This window comes from Barbus barbus, assembly GCF_936440315.1.
Source record: "Barbus barbus genome assembly, chromosome: 13".
In the NCBI taxonomy this organism is placed as follows: domain Eukaryota; kingdom Metazoa; phylum Chordata; class Actinopteri; order Cypriniformes; family Cyprinidae; genus Barbus; species Barbus barbus.
Genome location: NC_136741.1, coordinates 8,702,307 through 8,725,076, shown reverse-complemented (window position 1 = coordinate 8,725,076; position 22,770 = coordinate 8,702,307). Strand labels below are relative to the sequence as shown.

Below are 22,770 nucleotides of genomic sequence, written 5' to 3'. Positions count from 1 at the left end.
TGAGCTCATCTAAAGTGAGGACTATCTATACCTTGTAAAGCATTTATAAAGCAGATTTAAAGGCTCATTTATCTCCCAAACAGAAAAGTTAAACAAACACAACACAGAGGGATACAGAAAACAGAAATATTTTTTCAAAATGCAAAAAGTGAAACTGTACAACTGTAAACTTGATAAGAAATGAAAAATAAACCTCTGCAATTTCATAGCAAAAAATAAATAAATACAAATTCAAGTGCACGGTTTTGGATCTTGAAATAAATATTTATGAGTTCTGTATCCCTCTGTATTGTGTTTGTTTATTTTTTTCCGTTAGGAAGATAACTGAGCCTTTAAACCTCCTTTGTAATAGATATGCTTATAAATCAGGAACAAGCATTTATAGCTGTATTTATAAACTGCTTACTAATGGCTATTAATGTTGGGACAATGCTTTATAAAGGATGAACTGACTATTTACTAATGCTTACCTAATGACTCATAGCGTGCAATTATTCTAAAGTGTTACCCAAAACGGTTTAGATACCAATAATAGCCCTGCAAATGACACCATGGACACAGCTCTGGACAGCACTCCAGTGACTATTCACAGCTATTGAAAGCAGTTATTTGGTCACTGCATTTCTATTAGATCCAGATAAACACTTGACTCACAGAGGACTCGCTGTCTCGCACAAGGAAGTCTCCCTCCACCCCCCTCTCGTTCAGTGCAGACTCAGCCTGGTGCCGTGTCACGTTGCCATAGTACCAGTCCTTTCCGGCGAATTTCCCCGTGTGGGAGGGTCCCGTGTGGCTGTTCTGCTGGGAATGGGAGCCCGAGGCTAATGGACCATCATTGAGCACAACCACATAGTTCTTTGGCACCAGACCCACCTGCCCACGGCAGTTCTTACACCTCCACCATTCTGGGTCATTCTCTGGCTTCTCCAGCACCTCCATCATCTCTCCCTTCTCAAAGTTCAGCTCCTCATCCATGACGGAACTGAAGGGGTAGAGTGTCTGAACAGTGTGAAGGACTCTGGGGCCCTGACCATTACTGAGGCCCAGCCTTGAGGAGAAGACAGCGGGAAGGTCAGCTGACGTGTCCTCCACCTCTTCCTCCTGGACGTAGTTGGAAGGGAACCAGCCCACGTGACCGTTATAGCTGCCCCTCCACCAGCCGTCACTGCATTTCTCCATCACCATCAGCTGGGCTCCCTTCACCAGGCTGAGCTCATCCTCCCGCTCTGCATTGTAGGCAAACTTCACCACCGCTGGAGTGTTCAGGTCATATATTCGTTCTGCTCCACCCCCATTAGACAAGTACTCATCTGTGCTGGGTGTTGGAGAGGCTTCCCGTGTGCTCGTTTTGCGTTTCGTTTTTCCCAAGCCTGAGAAAGAGAGGTATTAGACATCAGACACAGTCATTATGTAAAACTTAAGCCTCTGAGCTCTGCTAATTAGAAGTTGAAGAGAAAGGGCAGGGATATTGATTAACGCTGTAAATTCATCAATACTAATAATTTCCTGCTGAAAGAAGGCATGTGATATCCGGCGCACGACATTTCCTCGTGTCCTCTATTTGTCCTTTCTATCTTTCTCACATTCTTCAACCTCATCCATCACATCTCCTGTTGCTGCCAACAATCAAATATATATATATATATATATATATATATATATATATATATATATATATATTAGGGCCGGGACTTTAACGCGTTAATTTAGATTAATTAATTACACAAAAATAACGCGTTATATTTTTTTAACGCATTTTAATCGCACTTATTTTTGCACCACGGAACGTTTCTCACTGGATGAGTTTCGGCGGACCGATTATACTGGAGCACCAACTAGCGTTCAGACAAAAACAAACCACAGTGAACATGGACAAAGAAGCTGATGAGACCGCTTTGGTTGGCCCTGTGGATGGGAAATTTAAAAATCCATATGAAAAAACTTACTTCTCACTGTTCTCAGGTCAAATATTTATATGCGATTAAAATGCGATTAATTTCGATTAATTAATTACAAAGCCTCTAATTAATTTGATATTTTTTTTTAATCGAGTCCCGGCCCTAATATATATATATATATATATATATATATATATATATATATATATATATATATATATATATATATATACACACTTATTACACGGCTCTCTGGAATGCTTGATTCTGATTGGTCAGTTGAGACATTTGCAGGTTCGTTCTTTTCAAATAATAACCGCTCCAAAGTAATAACGCATAGCCGGTACTACTTGTATGTTTAAAATCCCTCCGCGCCAACAAAGATTACCGTTTGGCGCCATCTTGTGACAAACAGAATGTTAGTCACGTGGTACTATATCGTTTCGCGGAAGGATAAAAATGTTAATTTAAAACAAATATGCCAATAAAATGTTTCAAATTCATATTCACGTCCATTTTTTTTTTCCTTATGTGGCAAGTAGCCGTGTAATAAGCGGGATAATGTACAGGCAGCCTGTAGTTATCGCGAAATAAGCCCCGACAGTGTGATCAGGACCCGACGCGAAGCGGAGGCTGCCTGTACATTATCCCTTACATATACACACACAAACGTATACATATATTACCTTTCATAAGCTCATGCTCAGTAAGAAATTTGTTGTTTTGGCAAAACAGTAATATTGTGAAATATTACTGCAATTTATAATAGCTATTTTCTATATTTAATATATTTTAGAATTACTTTTTCTGTGTTGGCAAAGTTTAATTTTCAACAGGCATTACTCCAGTCAGTCTAGTGTCACATGATCCTTCAGAAATCATTCCAGTATGCTGATTTGGTGCTCAGGAATAATATTATTTCACAACTGAAATTAGTTATGCTTGTTAAAGAAAATGTTTTTTCCCAAGATTTTGCCGCCATCTCCCGTCCTCCTGGACTCATCTCCCATAATTACACACACCTGCCACATCACACACACCTGCCGCATCATTCAATTACACTCATTACACCCGCAGCTGTTCCCCATTGCCACAGACTATATAGGCTACGGCTCTGTCCAAATTCAGGGTCTGCATCCTTCGGAGTACTCATTTGAAGGATGTTACGTCACAGCGCCGCGACGAAGGCTGTCCAAATTCGTAGGATTCTTCAAATGCGGCCCACAAATACGTCCTACTTTTCCCCGAATTGGAAGGATGGGTGTGGTGGATCCTTTCCCGTCCTACCTATCCCATAATTCTTTTCGGGCAGAGCGTAATGGCGGACGAAGCGAGCGGTAGCGGAGTGGGAGAGGAGTTTCTCTGACAAAACAAGCTAAAGTTTATGCTTCGGCTCAATGAATTTGTAGGAGAAATTAGTAGAATACTTAAAAACAAATAAAAATAGGCTATAATGGCTTACCTGGATGTGACTGTCTTGTAGTCTGATATAAAAAACTCTCCGACAACGAGCAAAGAAAGTATTTAATTTATTTAATTGCTTTATTTCTTCCAAAAGAATTAAAATGAGGAGAATAACTCTTTGTTTGTCCATTTTCCCGCTTCTTGCTTGGCGCTGTCACGGTTGCTAGGCGACAGGATATGAGCAACGGGTAAGGGAGGGAACTGAAAGAAGGGTAGGCTGTCCAAATTCACAAACACCGACTTCCGGGTTTTGCGGACGTCGGAGGATCCCTCCTCCTTCAACCGGGTAGGAAGGATCCTAAGGAGGATGCAGACCCTGAATTTGGACACAGCCTACATCCACACGAAGACGGGTTTCTCCGTATCCGATCTTTTTTTTTTGCCTCAAATTCCGTAAACACGGAGTCGTCTCAGGAAATATCTGCGTACACACGGAATCACTGAAACCGACTGAAAACGATGTAGTACACATGTCAGACCAATATGTGGCGCTGTAATTCTGTCACAGAGATACACAAAAAACAGAGAAGAATACTTGGACCATGTGCGTAAACCTGGCGCGCTGAATACAAACTAACACACAAAGCAGAAGATTTTGCTTTAATACAGTTAATGAGCTCAGTGGGTTCTGCAGCACGAACACAGGCACGTAGTCTGACGTTGTTGTTGTTGTTGTCTCTATTATGTGACGTAGCGGTGTCTGATTAGGGGCGAGACGTGGGCTGATGACGTCATTGTTTCAGAAAATATACGGATTCGCCGTCCACACGAAAACGTGAAAACGGCGTTTTCAAATTTATCCAACCTGGGACCCGGTTTCAAAAATGATCGGTTTCACTCTTCGAAAACGCCGGTTTCGTGTGGACGAAACGCCTATACGGTAAAAAATGTATGCGTATACAGAGAAACGCGTCTTCGTGTGGACGGGGCCATAGTCTCCCCTCTCCTACTCTGCCTGGTTGCATTATTTGGTATTTGTAAATGTGTTGCAGTGATTGCATTTCTTGTGTTTGCTCTGGTCTGGGATACATGCACTTTGTTGCCGTTTGTATCCCAGTCCTTTTCTGTTTTTTTTTTTTTTGTGGCGTGTTGGCCTTTTTGTTTCAATTAAAAGCACCTTCCCTGCACTTGGACCCTGACTTCGTCTTTTCGCGGCGCTTCCTTCCCCGTTGCGTGACAAGCAGTATTTAATCATACCATTATAAATGCCATTTCTGCATCAATTAAATGCGCTCTTGCTAAATAAAAGAAGCAGTTTCATCCAAATTTTTTTTCTTCTTCAAGCTTTCAAATGGCAGTTTATACTGTGTTAAGACAATGTTGTTTCTAACCCATGTTGTTTCTGAAACCTTTATTAGGTGACAGCATGTGTGGTTACCATTTAGAATCTTTTTAGACTGTTTTTTCTTCTTTGATTTTCTTAACTACTGCTGTCAATAGAATTCATTTCAATTAATCTCATGATTGCTGACCAGTCTTTAAAAAAACTGAATAAAAAGCTCATATCAAAATTGGTGAATATGTATGTAAAGATCATTACATTTAATTTGGTCTAAATTTCACAATCCTTGACAGCCCTAAAGAATAGATTTAGTGTTTTTCCCTAAAAATTTCAAACTTTTCTGCTTTTCTCTTGGAAAATTTGAGGGAACAACACTAACTCTATTCTTTATATATATACATACATACATACATATATATATATATAAACATATATATATATATATATATAATTATTATTATTTTTTTTCAGTTAAATAATTAGAGCATGAAAATAAATAAAATACATCTAAACAATGAATTATTTACAAAGAAAGGAAGCATAATCCCAAACTGAACAATAGCTTTAAACTGCTTAAATCACCTGGATTCAGTCAGACATGAATAGTAAGTGTTTGTGTGCCACTGCATGTAAAACTTGCACGATACAAGTATTTTTTCAAACAATAGGTGAGTAGACCAATATTTTATGTTGAGGCTTAAAAGCCTACATCACAAAATATTGTGTTGCTAAATACAGTGCACTCCAAAAGTATTGGAACAGTAAGGCCAATTCCATTATTTTTGCTGTAGACTGTAAACATTTGGGTTTGACATCAAATGATGATTAAGAGGTGAGATATTAACATTTCAGCTTTTATTTACAGGTTTGATTGATTTTTCATCTTCTCTCAGCTTCACAATTGCTCGTCTTTCACCCATAGACTCATGTTGGTTACACGTCTAACTAACTATAAATGCAGTCTGCACGGATCTGAAACTGAGCGCAGACATTCAGTGCTATTTATTATTTTAATAATCAATTAATAGGACACACCAGGGAAACAAAACACACCTGTCAGTCACATGTTCCAATACTTTTGGTAACATGAGAAATGGGTGGGTTCAAGCAAAAGGTGCTATCTTCTAAGTTGTGTATCAGATCCAGATGAAAATACCTGTAAATAAAAGCTGAAATGTTAATCTCTCATCTCATATTCATCTTTTGATGTATCTATAGCAAAAATAAAGGAATTGGCCTTACTGTTCCAATACTTTTGGAGGGCACTGTAAGTTTACAGTGCTTGCGCCAATGCTACACAGAACCAATTGCTTATCTGGACATCTTGAATACTACAACCTGAGACACTGAGCAGAGACAGTGAGCATAATGAACCACCTAAAATATATTTAAACAGTCAATAAATATCTACATATTCACACATAATAACACACAACTGTACCCAGCAGTTTCCACACTCATCTCACCACTGCCTTTCTCACTGAGTAAACAAGACACACACACACACACACACACACACACACACACACACACACAATCTGTCTCTACCTCCACCCCTAAGCTCCCCCCCTCCATCTCAATACACACCTGCAGAGCATACTAAATGACAATGACTTCCTCACTATACTATGAAAGAATAAAAAGAGAGTGCAGGTGTTAACGTGTCCGCTTAACTGAGGAGAGAGTAGAGGTGGCCGCTTTTTTTAGGAGCGAAAAGCAGCATGATATACTATGTGTGCATTTTAAGTGTGTGTTGCGAGACATTGGATGATTGTGTACATACACACATGGTGTGTTTCCATTCAAATGAGGAGGAAATATGTCTGGTGTTGTGCATTTCTAATGACTAGAATTCTTAAAATTCATAAATTCTTAAAAAAAAAAACTTTGGGTTTTTTTCCCCCTCAAAACTGATTCTAAAATGCATTTTAATTATTAAAACCTGCCAGCTTTAAACTTAAAACTTTAGTACTTATTAACTTACAGATCCACCAAAAAATTGTGATGTGTACTCTTCTTGACGAGCGTCCCAAAGCTTCATCAGCGTCGCCCTGGAAACAAGCGAGGAACACCTGCCCATCCTCATCACAGGCTGATCGGTCACAGCTGCGGCTCATCACACGGCGGCTACATAAACCACGCAAGCCCAACACACAGGAAGACTTCTCCATGAGACCAAGCACTAACTCGCCCTCTCATGTCTCCCACAGACAGCAGCGTGTGACCGACCAGTCCCACTGGAGCACAGCACGGATTCACTGCACTGGGAAAGAAGGAAGAGAGCACTCACCGCACTGGAGCACCCGCAGGGACTTTTTCCCCTTTGTTGCACTTCTCCCCATGTAAATAAAGCCACCCTCCGGGGCATTTAACCTGCCTTCCCTGTCGTGTGTCCTCACCCCGTGACATTCCTCATCTGACACAGCTTATCTATAAATGTATCTTATGTATAAATATAATAAACAAGAACTCACACAGACAGACATCACGTCAGTGGCACTGTGTGTGAAAATGGACAAGTGACTTGAGAGTGTGAGAACTGTCAATTGCATGAGTCTCACGCTGAATGCATGAGAGTTAGTAGCAGCCCTGTAAATAGGAAAGGAAATTAAATATTCCATCAAAAGAAACATGGGTCAATGACATGAGGCTCATGTCTGAATCTATTACTGGATACATTAAACCTAGTATCTGGTATGTTTTTAATTTCTGAATTCGAATACATTTTGTACTCGACGTTGGCGGGCCCAGTACTCTATATCTTAACCTTTAGTGTACCGCCACTTCTCACATGTTGGCAATACTTTGCCACTCAGAGTTAAAGCATCAGCGTCTGGGTTATTAGTAGTGACACTATATAAATCACACTATGTGAATTATCTCTCATCTCAACAATGCACATGAATGCAGAGTAGGTCTGGTCAACACTATCACCAGACATGCCTGTTATCCCCGATAAGGGCTTCCATTATTGTGCATGTGCACACACACACACACACACACACACACAAAATAGTATCAAATCAGTTGGTTAGCAAATGAGTCCTTTAGTAAATACATTTATGTTGTACCAGCAATATCTCCAAGTATTTTTTTCCACTGTTGAAATTTTTGCATATGCCAGCCGGTGCACAGTAGAGGCATTTTTACCCACCTCAAGCACTGAATTAAATTCACTTGAAATACAAACTGCTCATATCTGTAAATCAGTTTGAATGTGACGCATGAACTAAAGTGCACATGATGAACACGTGCTGCAGAGTATAATGTTAGCTTGTGGCAACTGAAAAGGAAGAATATCAAACATTATAGCTTTGTTGACGAGGAAAACAAAAGCCTTTCTGTGAAATGTAAACGTCCCCTAAAATAACTATTTACCACTGCAAATTAAACACTAATGTAGAATTAATGGGAGCATGAAATTCATTTTAGGTACACATACTAACAGACATACTGGGACACCTGTACGTATGTGCACAAAAACTTGTTTTTCTGTTTTTCTTTTCTCTAGTTTAAAAGTGTTTGTATGGGTTTTTAGAAAACTTGCTTAAGCTAACTCTATTACTCAAAGAATTGTTAAATGGCAGTGGACGGTTGTTTTTGTGTAACTTTACCCAGCACTGTCTAAAACCCTCTAGTCTAGTCCAAATCCACTTTCTAGGTTGCACTCATTGCAATACGAACAGGTCTATAAAAAAATAAAATAAAATGGTCTGATGACTCAAGATCTGTAGCGATTCTGATTCTTGAATGAATCGTTTGGAGGTTTTAACCAATTTGACAGAAGCCGTCGATAAAGATGTCATCTTAAATTATTTACTAAAACAAAAAGGAAAACCCTGTAAATATGTATTTTTTCATTTACTGTGACAATATATTTAATTAGCCCTACTTTTCAGAAGTATAACAACAAATAATAGTGTTAAAGTGTTTGGGACACGTGCTGACAGTTCACATGCCGAAAAGCTCATTTAGTTTGCTTTATTTCAAATTCTGAACTATGATTGGAGCTTTAAAACCTCTGGAATTTTTTTTTTTTTTTATGTCCAAACTGAAATAAAATAACATTCATATATTTCTATTGTAGATTTATGGCTTACTGGGACTCAGATGCTCCATGTTTTACTGAGGTATTAAAGCTGCTGTCGATTAATTAAAGAAACTGCGTCAACTAAACTTTTGTTGTGTCAAATGTGAGAAGACTTTGCAGTTTTGGATGTCACCATCTTTTTTTATATTTACTGTCGTTATGGTTACAGGTCACAGTCACAGTCACATATAGAATTCATACAGTCTGCTACTTTTATGATGTCATGAACTTGAACAGCAGTATTATAGCAAAGTCTCTTTAAGTAATATTGCATTCTATAGTCTTTGATTATAGTCACTGGATCATGTGTTTGACTAGGACAAACAAGATATCTGTTTATTCATTAAGGTAAACTATAAAAATACATTAATACAGCAAAAATAATCGATTTGTTCAATTCCATAAAAGGATTTTTCTGAAAAGATCACGTTCTTTGTTTCTTTCTATCTTTGTGTCACTGCCATCAATGGGGAGAGTGGCAAGACAGACAGCAATAAAAGGTAAAAAAAAAAAAAAAAAAACGGATTAAGTAGCATCTGAATACATTAAAAACTGTAGTGTTAAAATGAAGCATGGATCTTCTATGTGAAAAATGTCACTATTTCTGAACATGTTCTTCATTTCATTCTTTACATGGCTCTTTTGGTTTGAGCCATCGCAATGGGAAATGTGGTGAAAAATCTTTTTTTATATATCAAAAAACTGTATTAACTGATGTTACATTTCCAGAATGAACTTTTAATTCAGGAAAAATCACTGAGTCTTTCCAACTAACTTAATTGTTTTGCATATGAAAAAAATCCCTTAGAGTAACTATCAGTCTGGTTTTGGAAAATTGCTGTATTTCTGAACATGTTCTTTTTTTACCTTTCTTTGCATTACTCTTTCTTTCTACATGCCATGTTTAATGATCAATTTGGTAAGAAATATCATTGGACAACATGAAAAAAAAACTGTATTGAATTGTGTTAAACCATAATATGATTTTTTTGTTTTGTTTTTTAATTCTGGAACAATCACTCTTTCTGAACAAGTTCTTCTGTTTCTTTCTTTGCATGATATTTTCCAACTAAATGACTTGGTTTGAGCCGTCACAATGGCAAAAATGGTAAGAAATGTCATGTGACATCAAAAACCTTTAACAACTCGTTTCTGAATGTTCTTCTGTTTCTTTTATTTGCATGACTCTTTCCAACTATGCCACGGTTTGATCTGCCATACCCACATAAAGTAAATCATCTGACAGCAATATGAGGCAAGTCCAGTCTGAATGTTTTGTATATGAATACATTAGAAAACTATATTGTTTTAAGGTGCAGTTCACTGCATTTCTGTACATTTTCTTCTGTTTCTTTGCATGACTCTTTCCAACTACATGCCACGATTTTAGCCATCATAATGGTGAATATGGTATGAAAGATTAAAACCATGAATATTTTATTATGTAAAGTCACTCTATTTCTGAATATGTTCATCTGTTTCTTTTCGGCGTGACTCTTTCCAATTACATGTAACGCTTTGAGTCGTCATGGAGGTGAATAAGATCATATGACAGCAATAAACAGTGCTCAAAGTGCTCAAGGGTGGAGACTTGATTCTATCAAGCAGTTGTTGACTGGATGGAGACAGATCAGCTGAATGTGAGCTTGCGATCATTTTGTAAGAAAAGGTGACTCATTTGATTGGAGAAGTCTGGCATATATCATCAGAGATGTCTGTCATTTCACTGGAAGATCAAGTCATGACATTCATTAAAAAAGAAAGGTAATTATAAAATAGATAGGGTGAATTTTCAATTCATGAAATAGTTTTTCATTGTTATTTCTTTTAAAATAAAGGGTCATGTGGTGTGGTGTAACCAACATGCAATATGCTACTAAAAAAAACCCTGCAGACCGTCATAACTGTGTGACTAGATCAACGAGTCATTTAAATATTAGATCATTTCCCCCTTTAATGACAAGGCAAGGTTTGTTCAGGCTTTCTTTATTAGCACCAATAACAAACAGGAAGTTTTTCTCCTCAGGTATGATGATCCCAATGCTTCATTAAAATAGTGATGTTCTCTATTAGCATACTATGACATGAGAAAGTACTAAAAGAAAAAAAAAGTGGGAATCCTCTAAAGACAGCAGCTTTAAGGCTTTAAGGTCAAAGTTTTCCACAGAAACGGTTTCTCAGGACAGCAGGATGCAACTCTTAACAGCTGGATGGTGGGGTTGCACTAAAACCAGTGTGAAACATCTGTGATTTATGCGAAACCATATACTCTCAAATACATACTCTGTGTCAAGCTCAAAGTTAAAAATTAGGAAAGGTGTTTCAGTTAGACGAAGCGTCATATATCATCATGAAACTCCTTGTAACAAACATTAGTCTGTTTATGGTTGGTTGGAGAGACTGAGTCATTCTACTGCAGTTTACAGGCAAAACAATGATCAAGCCTTTCATTCATATGCCCGTCTGTGATTTCATTGGCTACTACACATTCAAACTTGAAAGAACAGCATGTCTTGTATTCTCAACTCGCATCATCTGGTAGGCTTTTCCAAAAAGTTGAATTATTCACAATTATGCCACACCAGAAAAATTTAACACTTGTCACACAAGATGGTTTTGATCAGTACAACTTTCTAGAATTTTCTACAAATATTAGTGCCAAGTGTTAAGGTACTGTGTCATGCATAATGTTAAAGGGGGAAAAGAGGCAAGCCACCAATCACGCACGTCCAAACAGGAGTGTAGATAAGAACAAACCTCTCTTGCAACAGAAGAGAGCACGGGTGGGAAAATTAACCTTCACCTCAGGCTGTTTTCACAATACTTGTAACTGTGATGTTATTTATGACAAGTGCACCATATTTCATCAAAAATGTGTAAGAAAACAGAGCTTTTTCAAACATACTAAAATTAAACTAAACCCAGATTTTGACTCCAAGGCCACATATTGTCTCCAACAATGTGGGCTAATAGAGTAGGCTCCTCTGGTTCATATGCTGTAATGTAAAGTTTTCAATATAACGTTTTTTTTTTTTTTTTTTTTCAGCAATTAATGTTCTTCAGGGTTCACCCTCTTTTTAGCCAAAGAATTTGACCTTTTCACTTGTTCATGATTTACTGGACAAGCATAAATATTTTTAGTCACAGTTTCTACTCAAAATTTTAGATCTTGGCAAAAAATATATGTTTACTATAAAAATGTGCATGGCATTTATATATTTCCAGGTCTATCACACTCAGGCTCCCACAAAAAAATCTATATATATATATATATACACACCCTGAACAAAATTATAAACGCAACACTTTTGTTTTTGCCCCCATTTTTCATGAGCTGAACTCAAAGATCTAAGACTTTTTCTATGTACACAAAAGGCCTATTTCGCTCAAATATTGTTCACAAATCTGTCTAAATCTGTGTTAGTGAGCACTTATCCTTTGCCGAGATAATCCATCCACCTCACAGGTGTGGCATATCAAGATGCTGATTAGACAGCATGATTATTGCACAGGTGTGCCTTAGGCTGGCCACAATAAAAGGTCACTCTAAAATGTGCAGTTTTATCACACAGCACAATGCCACAGATGTCGCAAGTTTAGAGGGAGCGTGCAATTGGCATGCTCATGCTGACTCCAGGAATGTCCACCAGACCTGTTGCCCGTGAATTGAATGTTCATTTCTCTACCATAAGTAGTCTCCAAAGGAGTTTCAGAGAATTTGGCAGTACATCCAACTGGCCTCACAACCGCAGACCACGTGTAACCACACCAGCCCAGGACCTCCACATCCAGCATCTTCACCTCCAAGATCGTCCGAGACCAGCCTCCTGAACAGCTGCTGCAACAATCGGTTTGCATAACCAAAGAATTTCTGCACAAACTATCAGAAACCGTCTCAGGGAAGCTCATCTGCATGCTCGTCGTCCTAATCGGGGTCTCGACCTGACTGCAGTTTGTCGTCATAACTGACTTGAGTGGGCAAATGCTCACATTCGATGACGTCTGGCACTTTGGAGAGGTGTTCTCTTCACGGATGAATCCTGGTTTTCACTGTACAGGGCAGATGGTAGACAGCGTGTATGATGTCGTGTGGGTGAGCGGTTTGCTGATGTGGGGTTATGGTATGGGCAGGCGTATGCTATGGACAACGAACACAGGTGCATTTTATTGATGGCATTTTGAATGCACAGAGATACCGTGACGAGATCCTGAGGCCCATTGTTGTGCCATTCATCCACAACCATCACCTCATGTTGCAGCATGATAATGCACGGCCCCATGTTTCAAGGATCTGTACACAATTCCTGGAAGCTGAAAACATCCCAGTTCTTGCATGGCCAGTATACTCACCAGACATGTCACCCATTGTCACCCATTGGATGCTCTGGATCGGCGTATACGACAGCGTGTTCCAGTTCCTGCCAATATCCAGCAACTTCGCACAGCCATTGAAGAGGAGTGGACCAACATTCCACAGGCCACAATCAACAACCTGATCAACTCTATGCGAAGGAGATGTGTTGCACTGCATGAGGCAAATGATGGTCACACCAGATACTGACTGGTTTTCAGACATATCATATTTGAATATACATAAATACGACTTATGAATAATGATTACAGTGAACAACTTCACAGACAGTTTCTCCCTGTTCCCTGCATAAAACTATCATACAGCCTTAGAATACATTACATGAGACAAATGGACGACATTTACTATATTATTGTAGTGAAAGTGATGTTTTTTCTTTTCTTTTTTTGGAAGCTGACATTAGCCGTCCCCTTTCACTATGCTGCACAATTCTTCAAACTTTCTTTATTTGTGCTACATGGAAGAAAGTAAGTCACACAGGTTGGTGGTGAAAAGTGATGACATAATTGTCACGGTCTTTAATTTGCAATCTCTACAGAACTCACAAAGTTTTCTCATTCAGAGAAAATACAATCTTTATACACTGATAAGAAAAAATACGGAGGAAAAGAGCGAGATAGGGAGAGCGAGACAGATGAAGGCTGCCAGAGAAAGGGTAACCTTGTCACAATGGATGAGCAGAGGGGAGGTAACCTTGACAACTGCAAATTGGGTGCAGGGATGAAGGCAGGAGCTGTATGCATGAGAGACATTGACTAAATGACCTCAAACACGAGCAGAGCAGCAAACGTCCAGCAGGTGAAAAACACCAATACACCAGCACATCCGTGTGTGTGTGTGTGTGTGTGAGAGAGAGAGAGTGAGCGAATGAGCAATGGAGAAACGAGCACACACCTCATTTATGTAGCCCATAAAAACACACCTGAGTCTCACCTCACAGAGGGCAGATGAGCACATTTATCAAAGCACACTGAAAAAACAAAGAACCTGTGAGAGAGCTGTTCTTCTCACTCTGCCCACCCAGGATCGATAGGCCAATAGACTAGGAAAGAAAATGTGCTTTTAAAACATGACACCCGAGGCAAAGCATTGAGGCTGCCTGCATGGTCATAACAGCTTTTGACTCCCTTTCAGTGCCAAGTAAAAGAGACATTAAAGGTGGCAGAGTGTACATTTTTGTTAAAGGGATAGAGACAGAATGAAAAAATGTCATTATTTAGTCATCTTCCTGCCAATCTAAATCTCTATTGATTCATTTACGTAATTACTCATTCACCAGTTTTTAAATTGACAGTTAATTTGAAAGAGACGTGACAAAAATCTAAAAGACTGATTAACGATAAAAACATTCACAGTCAATCAGAATCTACTTGCTTTTAAAAAAACAGCAAAAAACGTGCATTTAAAGCTGAAGATGATAGCTAACTAAAGCATTCATTGGTGTTATTATTATAGTTATCGTTCTATGAGAACAAGCAATAATATGGGATTACATCTTTCTCAATGACACAATGGTGATAATCTTGAGGTTCATATTGTGTGAGGCTCGAACCTATAACTTTAATTCCTAACCCAGACCGTCAACCACTACACCACATCATCTCTACCATGCTACAGCTTCATGAACATCTCTAAACAATATAAAAAATATGAACTGTCTACAATGAAGTTGAAATCCTGAGTGGCATTTTCTTAAAATGGACAGGCTCTACTCCTAGAGTCATTTAAAACAGTTCATGTTCTCGTTCAGAGAAGGTCTGCAAATACCAAATAAACCAAATGCCAACCAAGAGCCATCAAAACTGCTATTTAATAATGATCTTAAATGTACAAGAAACAGTAACACAGCCAGCAGAGTCTCACTGCAGAGGTTCTCGCCCCCCTCTTTCCTCCCATTTCCTGTCTTCGACTGTATGCAGGGATTCATGTGTCAGTAATTAAGTGTAGCATGAAACGTTCTTCATAAGGAAAGTGAGGGACGGGAGAAAAGGATGTTCTAGAGAGATTAAGTCAAGGAGGCAGAGAGCTGAGGCTCATTTATCCTTACAGGGAAGGGGTGGTGCAGTATGTTTGTGTGTGTGTGTGTGTGTGGACATCTTGTAAATAGCTGTCAGCACGAAAGCAAAATGGAGTGGAGAACGCTCCTAATTGCTCTTGCTGTCTCAGAAAGCGATGATTTTGCACTCCAAAAACATCTCTGTCTTTGTGTAGATGTCTTGATGGCTGCCAAATCCCTCACCTCTCTGAATTCTACCTGCGTATGCAAGCCATACACTACTGATCAAAAGATTGGAATCATTAGGATTTTTTAAAATGTTTTTGACAGAAGTCTTTAAAAGGCTGCATCCATTTGATCAAAAATACCGAAAAAATGTGAAAGAATATTACCATTAAAAGAACAGTTCTTTTTGAATAGGATTTTAAAATGTAATTTATTCTTGTGATGGCAAAGCTTAATTTTCAGCAGCCATTACTTCAGTCCTCAGTGTCACATGATCCTTCAGAAATCATTCTAATATGCTGATTTGGTGCTCAAGACAACATTTTGCATTATTTTCTATTTTTGAAAACAAGTTGGCTGATTAATATTTTTGTTGAATCCAAAAAAAAAAAGAAAAAAAAAAGAAAGAACTTTAGCACAAATGCATTAAACTGATGACAAGTGGCAGTGAATATATTTATTACGTTCGAAAGATTTCTATTCTAAATAAACACTGTTGTTTTGAACTTTCTTAAATAACCCCCCCCCCAAAAAAAGAAATGTTTCTTGAGCACCAAATTAAGCATACATTTAAAATGATTACAGACTGATAATATGACAATGAAGATTGAAAACAGGAATAAAATAATGTTTTCAATTATATTAAAATAGAAAGCAGTTCTTTTCATTTGTAATAATATTTCTAATCATTACTGTTTTTACTCTATTTAAGATTTAAAAAATATAATACGTAAAAAATATTCAAAAATCTTAATGATTCCAAACGCCTGACCAGTAGTTTACAAATTAAATCAATTAAAACAAATTAAATCAATAGTCTCTCCATTTCAATGTAATTTACCAAAGAAATGTGCTTGCTTAAACCACCATGTAGTTGATAGGAAGATTAAACAGGACGTCGAGGAAAAGATGCAACTGCCATTAGCACGGCTCATTTCCTACCATCTGTATATAAGCTGCCTTTAGCTTGTTCATCCCAGGTGGTTAAACCGTAAGTGTGACCCAGAAGAATCTCCACCACAATAACAACAATAACCAACCATGCAACTATAAAAACAAAACCACTGTGTGGAACAAAGCAAAGGTGTCATGACTCGTGATGAGTGAGGTTGACACCTCTTGATTCTGAAAATAACATCCTAACAGCTCTGTAGCAAACCATAGACCCATTAAACACAAAGGTCAAAAAGTCATCAGAATTGTATGATCTGCACTGAAAATTCTGGGACACATTAGTCTCACTTCAGCCAGGAGAGCTGAGGCTGACTCCTCTGAACATACACGCATTCAATATGCCCCAAGACACAGCTGATCGATCGGTTCACCTCTCTCCCCTGTGTGATTAATGGCTGGGAAACTAATTAGGTTTTACAACGAAAGCCTTTAAATTAGTGCTTCCTGCTTCCACACCCTTGATGATGAAGGTCGTTTTTTTGCTTTTATGAAGGCTTTGAATTTCTCACATTAAAACGGAAGTCTGAAATATCAGAGAAACGGAATAGGATTCTGAATAGGATAGTTAATGAAAAAGAAAGAAAAAAAAACATTAAAAAAACTATTTGGAAAATATTTTTTTTATTTCTAAGAAAAAAAATCCTTAGTGCTTATTAGTATTTGAAAAAGTCATGTGGTGGAACCAATATACAGAAACAAAGAAAACAGGAAATGACATCGTCATGCAAACCCCTGAAGACACTCATGACTGCGTGTCAAGGTCAATAAATTTCAAGGTAAAGTTAGTTGACAGAAACCTAAAACACACTATCATTTAAAAGTTTGTGGTCAGTATGATCTTTTAAAGTTTTTGGAAGAAGTGCTCACCAAAGCTGATCAAAAATACCTTAAAAAACACAACACAGTAAAATATTTCAAATAAACGTTTTCTATAAATAATTTTAATATGCTGATTTGGTGCTAAGATTTTTATTTTAAACAATATTGATGGGTTCAATGTTGTCCTGCTTAACTTTTTTTGGAACACATTTTCTTTAAACCATAAATCTTTTGTAACATTATAAATGTGTTTACTGTCACTTTTGATCAATTCGATGTATCCTTACGGAATAAAACTATTAATTTCATATTTTTAAATAGCAGTGCATATTTTGGAATATAATGATTAAGATGTGTACACTCACATTTACTTAAGCTGTAAAAACAAAATATTAATTTTCACTTAAAATTTTTAGTCTTTAAATTGAAATTATTCTTGAAAATAGTTTTTCAAAACCAAAAGAAACTGCCATAAATCCAGAGTATCTGACACGAACAAGAGTATTTCTAAGCATGTGCTTTAAACTTGTGAAGATTCTTATTTGTCATTGTTTCAGGATATTACAAAATTTTAAGTCTCTTACCAAGTGTATCTTTGAGATTTTTCACCAGAGAGCCTTTCTTTAGACTGTTCTTGCGTTCGATGTAATTTGAAGGAACGTAGCCCGTTCTGTTGGATGCATTTCGTACTCGCCACCACGTTTTTGAATCATCCAGGAGCCACAAGCGCTCATTTTTCCTAATGTCAAGTTCCTGGTCTTGCTGTGCCGTATAGTCCCACTTGGCAATAACAATCGCCTCCTCTGACATCTTTCATGGAGTCCTTCTGCAATATAAATAAAAGTAGAATTTAGACTCCACGTCTATCCCAAAACACAAAGTACAAAAAAGTGTGTACATGCCATAAAAACAGCAGACTGTCAGGAGTCAAGCTGAATAACTTTTTAATAGGCTAAAGGAGATCCTGGACTCCTGAAAACCCATGTAGATAGCCTACTGCTCATCTCTGGACATCTCTAGACGCTGAGCAGCAACCGCAGGAAAAATAGAACGGATCAAGAGCCCAGCTAGCCTAGAGGTAAAGCTGGTTTCTGAACAAACAGATCTAAATGTGGGAGCCTCTCTCTCTCTCTCTCTCTCTCTCTCTCTCACACACACACACACACACACACACCACAAGGGCTACATTTACACACACCCCACCTTGGCCCTCAAACAGCTTTTAAAGCCTCCCCTTTTCACCTCCCTATCTTAAACACAGTAAATTATTCAGCAGATACCCTGAAGGAGAAAAAAAGAGACATATTGAAAGAAAAGAAGAAAGCGAATAATTGTGTGTCGTAATAATAATGAATGAATTAAACAAATCCATGTGAACTTACTGAGCAAATCACATAATAAGCAGGCTGAACAAAGAGAAAAAAAAGATAATATCCCAAAACATGGCTACAAGTAAAAGAAAGAGAAAACAAGAGACAAGAGAAAATTTACTCAAAATCTCATTTTTGTCAATCCATAGAAAGTCTACATGCTCAACATATTCAAGCCTCAAAAAGCACACAAAAAGACATCATAAAAGTTATCCATATGAGAATGAAGCTCAAACATGCATGCTTGATAACGCAGGGAGAAAAATCTCACTGGCTCTTGAGCATCAAGCATGTATATGACCCTGGACCACAAAACCAGTGTAAATTTTTCAAAATTGAGATGTATATATCATGAATAAATCCTGAATAAATAAGCTTTCCATTGATGTATGGTTTGCTAGGATAGGAGAATATTTAGCTGAGATACAACTATTTGAAATTCTGTAATCTGAGGGTGCAAAAAATCTAAATATTGAGAAAATCGCCTTTAAAGTTGATCAAATGAAGTCCTTAGCAATGCATATTACTGATCAAAAATTAAGTTATGATATATTTATGGTAAGAAATTTACAAAATATCTTCATGGAACATGATCTTAATATATTAATGATTTTTGGCATAAAATAAAAATTTATAATTTTGACCCATACAATGTATTTTTGGCTATTGCTACAAATATACCCCAGCGACTTAAGACTGGTTTTGTGGTACAGGGTCACATATATAAGGTGAATGATTGACAAGTTTGAGAGTAAGTAAATTACAATTTTCCTTTTTGGGTCAATTATCCATAAATTATATTGAAATTTTTGTGGCCTAGTCTGTATTTGTGGCTGTTAGCCGCAAGGACTTAATAAAGTATTGCGCAATAGATTTCATAAAGTGTTACATAACCTAAATATCATAGCGTTACTTCTTTTGTAAATTTATCTTGATTTAAGGATTCTTTTATTGCAAAAAAATGAATGTTCACATGACAGTTTACATTAAACTATCTTCTGCTGTTAAAAGAGCATAAAAAATACACTTTCTGATCCTAAATTGATTCTTTGCACAGAATGAGAATTTTTTTTAATTATTTGTATTTTGCTATACGCTGCTATATGCTAAAGCATTTCTCAAAAATTCAGATTCTTAAATCACCAGAGACTGCATTTTAATAATATATCATATATTCACTTAGACGTGCATTTATTGGATTCACGTTTCAGCTCAAAATGTTTCGAACCGTCGTTTGTTGAAGCTGCATAAATGGAAGCACTGCATAATTCCAGTTTCTAGGCTAATCATTTTGCAATGATCAGAATGCTGTTTTAAGCATGCACTTAAGTAGCAAATCATGCTAAGTCTTGGTCCATGACTTCACTATAAGCCTACTGGCCCAAACTTCCTCTTTCAATGAAACACATAAACGCAAGACAGAAATCTGTGCTTGTTTAACTACTTCATGTGGTCTTTAAAACAAGCGCTCATGAAACCTCCCTGTGTGTGTGAGTGTGAGTAAGAGTGTGAGGGAGTGTGTCAGTGAAAGAGGCTTTATTGGACTATGATGGTGCTGTGACAGTGCTGTTTCCTGCTCCAGGGACACTCAGTATGTTGCCGTCCAATCACTCTGACAGCTGCCACACACAAACGCAAATGCAGGCTGCAGTGCCAGCGAACACTTCATGATACTGTGCACAAACAATGGCCACTTCATCGTTAAACAGCCCCCTGCACACTTTATCTGTGACAGCAGGCAACATTATTCATACTGCAAGTACAAATAGATGAAAAGTAAGTGTGTTTAAACAGTAGGCCGCCCGTATCGCCACATATCACAGATTTTTTTTACTACTTTTAGATTCAGATACGAAATGACAGCTTACAAAAAGCAGCAAGAGCTATAAACTGATACTTTAGAAGTTTAGGAGCAAACAAACACAGCAGTCCTGTCATCATCCAAAACTGCTGCCAGATCTCCACGTTCCACTCTCTCGTGTCCCCAGTGGAGTAGGGAAACTTGTCAACTCATAGATAAAGGCGTCACATGTGTCAACACTGGCTGATACAATTACAGTGACTGCCTGACGGCCAGCATTTTAAACAGCAAGGTATAAACCCTCCTCTTTAATAAACATGCAGGTCTCCTCCTAGATCTTTCCATTCCTTGTGTGGTGTTGAAAGAGAAACATGCCTTGAGTGCAGAGAGGAAAACATTGTTTGTTCGCTCTGACACTCACCTGTCAAACTAGAGTCAGTCGTAAAAAATCCTTCCTAACACATGGGGTCTGGGTAAACAGAGGACATTTAGTGCTTACAATGAAACATGATAATCCCTGTTACTTAACCATGGTGCTAAGCTCATACAGCCACATTGTGTAAATTCATAATCCGGTTATGCAACATGATTATGGATCCAAAATACAATTTTAAAAGGCATTAATTTTCAGGTGGAGTGGTTAAAAATCAATCTCCATTACCACTAAATATAGCGCTAATGACTGACTAAGGAAGTGCAGGTCTAAGCACATGATTTCAAATGACATTATTACACAAGTACCATGACCATGACCATCAGTTAACACACATGCTTCAGATATAGTGAATTATGACTGAAACTACTGAATAATACCTGTCAATATTAGGAAATGCATTTGTGGTTAGATGTATGCGTTGGCTTTTCTTTCAGTATTTAAAGAAATAATAAATTATTTTTTATAAAATCAATTAGAGATGTTTTTTATTATTATTATTTAATTAAATGAAATTCAGAACATTTATGGAAAACAGAAGTTGGTGAAAATAATGACTTTAAGGGGAAAAAATATTTTTAGTGCCTTAATGTAATTTGTTAATCTTTAAAAAAACAGCATGTTTCATGATTTTAATTAATTATACATGCTTTTTGATTAATAACATTTAACCACTAAAACAGAGTATAGAAAATTTTTAATGAAAATAAAGAATTCAGAAAAATTAAATAATGAAATGTAGTGCATATATTTAGCAAAATGCTAGAGTTATTTTTTTTCAAGCTAACTAACAAACTATGGAAATTAGTTGTGTCCCATTTCAAGGGCAGCATCCTTAGAAGGACGTGGACTTTAAAGGTTGAAGGCAACAAAGTTTGAATCACTGTTAACCTAACTTTTGTTAACAATGTTTGTACTGTGGCTAAAATTATTAAACAGCAAATTAGTACTGTTCCAGTCACATATTTTTGGTTGCTGACATATCTGTGCACCACTGTTGCATCACGCTAGTATCTTCCTAATTTATCCAGTAGCAGATCAAGAGGGAGCTTTGGTTTCACTCTCGTTTTCAGCAGATGTCCCGTAAAGTGGCAGCTGGAAGATGAAATCAACTGAGCTGAACAACTCAAGAGCACTTGAATTTCCTCTAACAAAAGGGAGTGCCAGTCCCAGAGCTTCAGAAATCAAAGACGCTCTTCAACAAAGGACCTTGGGCATCTCATTCTCCTCTAAACACCTGTTCTCGTATCAATGCCTTTATAGTGCACAACTGCTGAACACACAATAAATCACTTTACCTTGAACTGTGAAATATATAATGGAAAGACAAATTAAAATGGAAGACTAAAATGAGATTAAGCTACAAGAGATGAAGAGAGTTTCACTGTCCTTGTCCATTTGGTTAGTAAAATCCCATGTGTGCTGGGGAGTGTGTATTGAATAGCAGCCAAATTTTGCTTTAGGAGAGAGAGAGAGAGAGAGAGAGGAATAGTGGAAATGCACAAAAAGATGCTTTTTGGCAGTAATGCTCTCAGATCCCATCTACATATGCAAGACTCACACAAACACAAACCACACATCTAATAACACAGTAATCCAGCTCTAAGAGTCACCATCTTCCTCTCCACTACCATTATCCTAAACACAAGCCACTTTAATTCTTTCAATCTCTTTATCTCTTCATGGCAGGAAGTACAGAATTGAACAGAACTAGGGTTATAAACTAGGGTTATTACATACAAAAATTTGAGGAGCTGATACCAATACCAGTGAAATTTCAGAATTTGAGACAACTATTCCAATATCAGAGCAAACTAACAAACACTCTATACAAATATATCACAGTATACAGAATATACTTGAATATAAAAACTTTTCATAGCTTTCAGTCACGTGACCGGCTCGAAGACCTGGAGGGCAAAACATCCACAGAACTGCAGGACAAGTCTGTTAATTTTCTATCTGTTTCACAGCCGCAAATATTTAGATCACCTCTCAAAAGAATAAAACAAAGGTATGTGAACAAAATGCAAGTTTTGGCCATTTGCGATCCATATTAAGCATCC

The 22,770-nt window shown here is 37.4% G+C and overlaps 1 protein-coding gene across 2 annotated transcripts in view; it reads right to left on the bottom strand.

The window, feature by feature from the left end:
• LOC306879512 (cytoplasmic protein NCK2-like) overlaps positions 1–22,770 on the bottom strand; it is a 42,212-nt gene that overhangs the window by 3,168 nt on the left and 16,274 nt on the right. The window contains exons 1-3 of one of the 2 annotated variants that reach the window (XM_079432512.1): positions 18,003–18,250; positions 17,685–17,926; positions 655–1,370 (exon numbers count right to left, since the gene is read on the bottom strand). In XM_079432512.1, the coding sequence (XP_079288638.1) occupies positions 655–1,370; positions 17,685–17,910 (942 nt within the window). In that variant the 5' untranslated portion in view covers positions 17,911–17,926; positions 18,003–18,250. Of the gene's footprint in view, positions 1–654; positions 1,371–17,684; positions 17,927–18,002; positions 18,251–22,770 lie in introns of those variants that run through there. The other variant, XM_079432511.1, reaches the window with a different exon arrangement.